This window comes from Xenopus laevis, chromosome 4L (assembly GCF_017654675.1).
Source record: "Xenopus laevis strain J_2021 chromosome 4L, Xenopus_laevis_v10.1, whole genome shotgun sequence".
NCBI classification, from domain to species: Eukaryota; Metazoa; Chordata; class Amphibia; order Anura; family Pipidae; genus Xenopus; species Xenopus laevis.
Genome location: NC_054377.1, coordinates 108,913,598 through 108,921,159, shown reverse-complemented (window position 1 = coordinate 108,921,159; position 7,562 = coordinate 108,913,598). Strand labels below are relative to the sequence as shown.

Sequence of the window (7,562 nt, the reverse complement as noted above, 5' to 3'; positions counted from 1 at the left end):
GTACGGTGACACATAGAAAGTAGTTGGAGAAAGTTATTTCTGGTGATCTATCTGAAAACAACTAGTTGTTTATAAAGGTGAACAACCACGGTAACATCAAAAAGAAATTTGTGTTTTAAAGTAATTACAATATAATGGAGTGTTGCCCATTTACCGGATACCCTGGGCCAGTGCCCTATCGGCAGAAAACGGCACCACGGACACTTGCGTCTTCATGCGGCTGTACATGCGCAGTAGAGGGAAAAGCCAAATGTTGACAAAAACGTTGGCTATTTAACTCTGCTGTGCACAGTAGGCCTCTGGGGAAATTTGAAGAAAGAAGTAGGAAGAGGATCTCAGTTGTGATCGCTGAAAAGGACCCCTGGATCACCAGCTCGACTGTATCTGGTAAGTAATTTCAGTCGCTGGGTGGGGGGGAGCTATGAGTGTTGTGATTTTCATTCTCCTTTAATTAGAATCCTATAGCACGTCTGCTAATTACAGTTGGTTGGTACAGGTATGATTACCTTGTGGGTCAGGTCCATGTCTTCTGCCCACCATTGAATTCATCACTGCCATGTTTCAGGGACGATTTTGGTAAAGACATTGACCCAAAGTTTTATCCACTTAACCCCGCTGAGACTTGTGTTGATCTCTTAAGGTGGCCATACACGGGCAGATTAAAGCGGACTATATCGGTCCTTTAAACCAATTTGGCATCTTATCTGCCCAAAATAGGCCAAATTGCTGATTCTTTTCCGCCTACGCTCCAGGACCGTATGGGCTAGTTGATGCGGTCCTGCCGAACTTTCTGTCCAGGGCCAAGCGGTCGGAATCGGCCAGCCATTAGTGGGCATATCGGGTTAAGATCCGCTCGTTTGGCAACCTTGCCAAACGAGCGGATCTTAGTTTATGGCCTTCTTAACTCTAGATAGTATGTGGGTTCGGTTAGGGGCACTTGATCATTGTTATAGTGCCCATTAATTGTTTTAAGGATCGCTCCCTTGCACTGCTGGAAAGTGTATGTACATGTAAGTTCATCAAACAGTATTTATAGCAAATGGATTTATTTAATGACTAGTTTGAGGTATTGGAAAGAAATCCATATATAAAAATACATATTGGCTTTATCTGTAATCCAAGACAAGAACTGCAGCATCCTCTGTTGTCAGCCGACATTGCCAAATGATTGATGCCTACGAGCAGCCGATGTCCGTCTCGGTACAGTATAGCACCAGTTATGGAGTGCTGCTTCTATTATAGTCTGTAAGGGAAAATAAGAAAAACAAGTTATTTCTTCGTCAAATATTTTGTAATATGATGCTATGGCTTTTCTGTGCTAAAAGTATAAGGTTGATCATTTTTTTTTTTTAATTTTTCAAATTAAGGTCAGTGACCCACATTTGAAAGCTGGAAAGAGAAGGCAAATGTAAAAACTAAAAAAAAAATCATTAAAACCAATTGAAAAGGTGCTTAGAATTGTCAATTTTATAACATACTAAAAGCAGCATATCAACCAACAAGCCTGGATATATAAACAGCAGGTATAAATGTCTGATAAATAACAATTTTATACGTTATAGCTCTGTATATAGATGGTTGGCAGGTAAAGACTGGATTTCATATGATGGAACTGCTGTAGGGTGTAACAATTAATAATAGCTGAATGTGCTACAGGATGAATATATTGCGAGTAGAGATATTGCAGCTCTGCTGTTTTCTGGCAGTTGAGCATTTAGTGAGTATTTACCTTCAGTGATAGTATAATGGCACTGTGGAACACCTATCCTGTAATCTCATTGGTGTTCTCATGTGATGAAAATGGAATGAGTATCAGCCATTCACAGACAGTTTTTTTTTAATTTCAGTTGCTGCTTGGTGAAGTCAGCATATATAATTTATTCTCAATGTGCTTTTTGCCTTATCGTGCACTTACCAGAAAGGATGGATGGATTGCTCTCTCCCGACGGATTCACTGCAATAACCAGAAGGTCTGTTTCTGTGAAGGGAATGTCACAAGCCAAGCTGGTTGTTTCACAGAGTGTGGCATTAGCAGCTGCATTCAGTACTTTGTACTTCTCTGCATTCACTGACTCCAACCAGGAAATCCTCATTGTGGCACCAGATACCTCTGGCACATTCACTTGGGGAGAACATGGTGCTAAAAGAAACAAGGGGATCGATACAGAAGTCAAGCACTGCCATCATGTGAAAACAATTTGTCTGGGACCAGATGCAAACTAGAACAGAACCTGCATCTACCCTGCATTTATTTTATTGTGAACTTCATGTGACCAAATAGAACTGAGAGCTCAACCAACCACTCACGAGAGAGAGAATCAATTTGCCAGCTCATTAATCACTGGAATAGAAGGCTTTATTTATTTATTTATACATATACTAAGTGCACTACATTTAGCAGCAAGAATTGCAATAATTAGCTGTTCTTGGGGAGGCCAGGAGTAGTGGTGGAAAGGGGAAAGCTCAGCATGAAAGTCACAGTGAGATTTGGGGAGAGGCCTCTTCAAGCTCTCCATACCTGAAAGCCCAACTAGAAGGTCAGTTGGGGTGAAATTTGGCTTGAAAATATTTGCAGTCATACATATTCTTTGAACTGTATTCATTATGAATCAATTTTTTCTTCTATCAGTAACCGTGTTACTAAGAGGCACTTTGTCCTAAGGTTGGACCTCAAAGAGGGGCTTGAAAAAGTCAAACAATCACTACTATAGATGGGATATACTGTATTGAACACAGAAATTGGGATTGTGATAGGTCCACTTTTAAATACAGAATTTCATATTCAGGAAAGAACAATCACTCGATTTACCTTGTGTTTTTGATCATTTAAGAAAACAATTATATTCTAAATATTATATTATAATTCTACTCTATTATATGTGAACATACCTGTAAATCCTTGTACGGGAAGACTGGGGTAGCTCTCTCCAGCTCCGTTCCGTGCCACAACAGTAGCATTAAAAGATGAACTGCAGGGCACGGGAATATAAAATTCCATGTAGGGTGTCCAATAGGATTCAAGTGTAAACAAGGAGTCTGGGTTATTTTTAATTCCACCCTGAACAGTGGCCATATATTCAGTGCCACAGTGGCTACTTGCCCAGGACACTTTGACTTCCTGCGGCTTTACACTCGCATGGTAGATTGAAGTGGTAATGTTATCAGGTGGGCAGGGAACTGTGGGAATAAACACAGACCTGTGACCCATATTACATTTCCCATTATGTACATGTTTTTGTGTATAGTGTGTGTGTTGAACTAAAACCAACCAAACTTTCTCATGGGTGTCTAAGCAAATGGCTGTCTTCTGTTTGGCCTGCAAGAAAATTGAGCAGAATTCTAAGGAAAACTTGTATCACTGGATTTAAAAAAAAGTTCTATTAACTAGAAAATGTGGAAAATCCAATGTTTGTCCTGAGGAAGACTTCCTTGTGTGACTTCGAAATGATGGCCAATAAACAGAATATATTTTTCAACAACTTTCATTTTTTCTTGTTTATTGAGATGGTCCAAGTAAAATTTTTAATTAGCCCTCATAAATCACAGGGAGTTAATTTTAGCAATTGCTTCAGCACAGTTACCAGTAGCAACAAGTCAACAAATAGTGTTGATCAGCCTACTACAGGTATGGGATCCATTATCCAGAAAGCTCCAAATTATAGAATGCCCACCTCCCATAGACTCCATTTTAATCAAATTCACATTTTTCAAAATGATTTCCTTTTTCTCTGTAATAATTAAACTAATTTTACTTATTGGTGGTAAAACACTCCTTTGGGGTTTATTTATTGCTTAGCTGATTTTTTTGTAGAAAATCCAAATTACGGAAAGATCTCTAACCCGGAAAACACCAGGTCCTGAGCATTCTGGATAACAGGTCCCATACCTGTACAAGTTATTAAGGAATGATCTGACTAGTGATGGGCGAATTTGGGCCGTTTCACTTCGCCGAAAAATTAGCAAATTTCACGCGAGACGGCAAAAAATTTGTGAAACGGCGACGACATCTAATTTTTTAAGCTGTCGTCCATTTTTTATTTTTCGGGGCGGTTTCGTGAATTTATTTGCCGGCGGCGAATCGCGGGAATTCACCACGAATTCCCGCCTGGCGAATTAATTAATCGCCCATCACTAGATCTGACTGATGGCTGTGGGTAACTGCACTGCTACCAAAATCCCTATCTGAATCCCTACCATCCTAACTTGACACAAAGATAGAGGAGCTTCGTCATTGCCATAAGCAGACAATAATGTGTTTTGTTACAAAACCTAGCGTTATAAGAAGTAACCTGCTATAATGTAAAATGTAAAAAAAGTCATGGAATCTAATGCCTAAGTTATGTTTTGTGATAAAACTACACGTGTGTCTCCAAATGGCAGTGTCTGATATTATAAATCATGGATGGGGACGCCCCACATGTAGGTCGTATTTATGGATGTTATTTAGATAAATCAGCACTTTTTATATTTTGTGTCAAGATGGGGATTTGAGACAAAGAATAAAAGATATTCATACTGAGTGCCTGAATTTCCCCTCTTTTCCCTTGTGGTTCTAGTGTTTCACTTCATTCAAAGAGGCAGAGCACCACCATATATGTGGGTATGCATAGTATAACTTGTGGCAATTACGATTATACAAAACAAAATAGCTATAAAACTACCTGTATGTAGCATGACAGTGGGGCTGTGTCCGCTATTGCACTGGTCATTCAATGCTATCACAGTGGCGTTATAATTCTCCCCACATATTAGGTCTTTGATATCACAACTTTGATCTGTAGTGTTGCAGGTCATTATCCTTCCACTGCTGTCAGTTAAGCTTGATTCATAACTTTTTGCCCCAAGGGTGACACCCCAAGAAAGTGTGGCAGAATCCAAAGCGCAATTGAAATTCACGTCCAGAATCTGTGGAACACATGGGCCTGCAGCCGACAAATACAATGTTAAAAAGGATGGAGCAATAAATGCAGATATAAGACCTCTAAATATCAGATATTGAGGACTTTTTATGGATTTGATATTCAATATAGCAATTCTGAGTGGTAGTCATTTTGTATATTGTTTGGAGTAGTGATCCCCAACCAGTGGCTCATGAGCAACATGTTATGCACCAACCCCTTGCATGTTGCTCCCAGTGGCCTCAAAGCGGTGCTTATTTTTGAATTTAAGGCTTGGAGGCAAGTTTTGGTTGCATAAAACCAGTTGTAATACAAAACAGAGCCTCCTATAAGCTGCCAGTCCACATAGGGGCAACTAAATAGCCATTTAAAGCTCTTATCTGGCACCCATGGAACTTTTTTCGCACTTGTGTTGCTCCCCAAAACTTTTTTTTTATTTGAATGTGACTCATGTATAAAAAGTTTGGGAACCCCTGGTTTAGAGCCACAAATCTATGAATGTTCTCAGGGAACTGATAATGGTCTGACCCATGAGTGCACTGTTGCTCTCCAACCCCTTGGATGTTGCTCCCAGTGGCCTCAAAGCAGGCGCTTATTTTTGAATTCCAGGCTTGGAGACAAGTTTTGCTGCATAAAAACCAAGTGTGCTGCCAGACTCTCCTGTAGGCTGCCAGTTCACATAGGGGCTACCAAACAGCCAATCACAGCCCTTATTTGACATCCCCATGGACTTTCTTATGCTTGTGTTGCTCACCAGCTCTATTTACAATTTAAATATGGCTTACAAGTAAAAAAGGTTGGGGACCCCTGGTGTAGATCCAGTCGATTATCCTACTGTATATGAATGGAGGGGCAATTTGGAGTGTTTCGCAGCCTGCCTAGCTGGGAATTAAATGGACAGCAAAATGCCATGAATCATTCCATGTGCCAGTGCCCTAAAGCTTCATATTGAGTCAACTAGGTGTCCGGGATCAGGGGGGGGGTTAAGCCATAGGAAAATCTAATTTGTGACTTGAAGTGAGAATCTTACCAGTCTTCAACTGAGCAGGGACACTGGACTCATTAGAACACTGTTCATTAACTGCCGTGACAGTGACATTGTAAATATGGCCGCACTTCATGCCGCTGACATCACAAGCACTTAGTGTGGTGCTACAGGAATGCTCCTCTCCATTTGGGCCACTAATGTTTGAGATGTATCTTTGTGCTCCAGCAGCGGAGTCCCAGCTCACAGATGCAGTGCTGTTATCACAGTTTATTATGGCTGCCACAATCTCTGGCCTGCAGGGACCTATTAATACAGACTATGTGGTTATTTACATTCATGAAAAACAACAACAGTGTAATAAAAAAAGGAAGAAGTAATATGACGAACCTGCACTAGTCATATTAACACTGGCCACTAATCATTGGGTTTTATAAGGAAAAAAAAAGTTATTTGTATAGACATTAACTCACCACTATGGAACTTCAGGGCTAAGCTCTCAGTGCTGCACCGGTCATGTATAGCGGTGACTGTGACATTGTATGTTTGACCACATTCTGGCAGTTCAGCATTGCAGGTTAATTCTTCTGTACTGCATGAATGTTCCCCACTAGGCCCTACAACTGTCGCTGTGTAATTGAAAGCTCCCTCCGTTGGACCCCATGAGATATCTGCTGTATTCATTCCACATACCACTACAGCGGTCACGTTGGATGGAACACAAGGAGCTACAAATGAAAAGAAAGAAGGACTGTATAAATAAATGATCTGTAGATGAAATGATCTGGAGTTGAAAAGTAGAAAGGACAGGAACAGCGTTGGACTGGGATGCCAGGGGCCCACCAGAAAACGCTAGACCATGGACCCACTTTCCAAAAAATTATTGCTCCTCTCCTCACTCAACCTCTTTATTCTCCTAGTCTTTTTAATATCTACTTACTATATTCTTCCATTATTACACATTTTTTCCCATAAAGAAATAGGGAATGACCATGAAAAATGCCAAATGGTTAGAAGCAAGAGGGGCCACTGACACCTGGGCCCACTGGGAGTTTTCCTGGTATCCCGGTGGGCCAGTCCGACACTGGACAGGAATACAGTTCACGGCTCCTGTTCCTTCCCAAAGTTATCTGTTATTTAAAAAACGACACCCATTTAATTTACCTGTGTAAAATGGGACGGGTCTGGCTGTACTGTTGCACCTGGAATTGGATGCTGTGAGTGTTATGCTGTAGGGCTGTCCGCACTCCAAGCCATCGATGTTACAGGTTCTGTTTTGAGTGATGCACTCACTTGTCCACTCGTTCACTCCAGTCACCTCTGCATAATACATATCAGCTCCGGCAACTGCATCCCACCACAATGACTCCATTTTGGTCCCACACAGGGGATCTATCCTTATGCCAGTAGGAATACATGGAGCTGGAATATCAATTCAATATAATATTAATTGAACAAACATCCTTCAACCCTTTGCTTATCTATGAGATTATTACGATTAATGTCAGAAACTTTGTGGTTACCACAAAGGCAAAAATGACCCCCTTCTTTTCTCTTTATGAAAGTCTTCTATTTACTGTGCAATGCCACATTTTATTTATTATTCACATAATGAAATTATACCTCGTCCTCAGTGGTTTCCAGAATGAAATAATCAGTTACCCCAACTATGCAAAAAA

General features: G+C 40.6%; 1 protein-coding gene and 1 long non-coding RNA gene across 2 annotated transcripts; both read right to left on the bottom strand.

Moving 5' to 3' along the window:
- Positions 1-1,029: 1,029 nt before the first annotated feature.
- On the bottom strand, positions 1,030-4,741 carry LOC121403081 (fibronectin type III domain-containing protein 7-like). The gene is made up of 4 exons (XM_041590619.1): positions 4,662-4,741; positions 2,890-3,177; positions 1,916-2,140; positions 1,030-1,243 (listed from the first exon to the last, which is right to left on the bottom strand). Exons 1-4 carry the CDS (start codon positions 4,672-4,674, stop codon positions 1,218-1,220), a joined length of 552 nt encoding a protein of 183 aa, XP_041446553.1. The 5' UTR covers positions 4,675-4,741; the 3' UTR covers positions 1,030-1,217.
- Positions 4,742-6,098: 1,357 nt separating this feature from the next.
- Positions 6,099-7,136, bottom strand: LOC121403082. Its single transcript, XR_005967038.1, has 3 exons — positions 7,048-7,136; positions 6,357-6,611; positions 6,099-6,189 (listed from the first exon to the last, which is right to left on the bottom strand). It is a non-coding gene; the product is annotated as an uncharacterized LOC121403082 (long non-coding RNA).
- Positions 7,137-7,562: the final 426 nt, after the last annotated feature.

Excerpts from the sequence above, each read along its gene's own strand:
- LOC121403081 (XM_041590619.1), bottom strand. Across the intron at positions 2,141-2,889 it reads TCCCGTACAAGGATTTACAG|CACCATGTTCTCCCCAAGTG; the intron begins GTATGTTCACAT and ends TGTTTCTTTTAG. Across the intron at positions 1,244-1,915 it reads CAATCCATCCATCCTTTCTG|ACTATAATAGAAGCAGCACT; the intron begins GTAAGTGCACGA and ends TTTCCCTTACAG.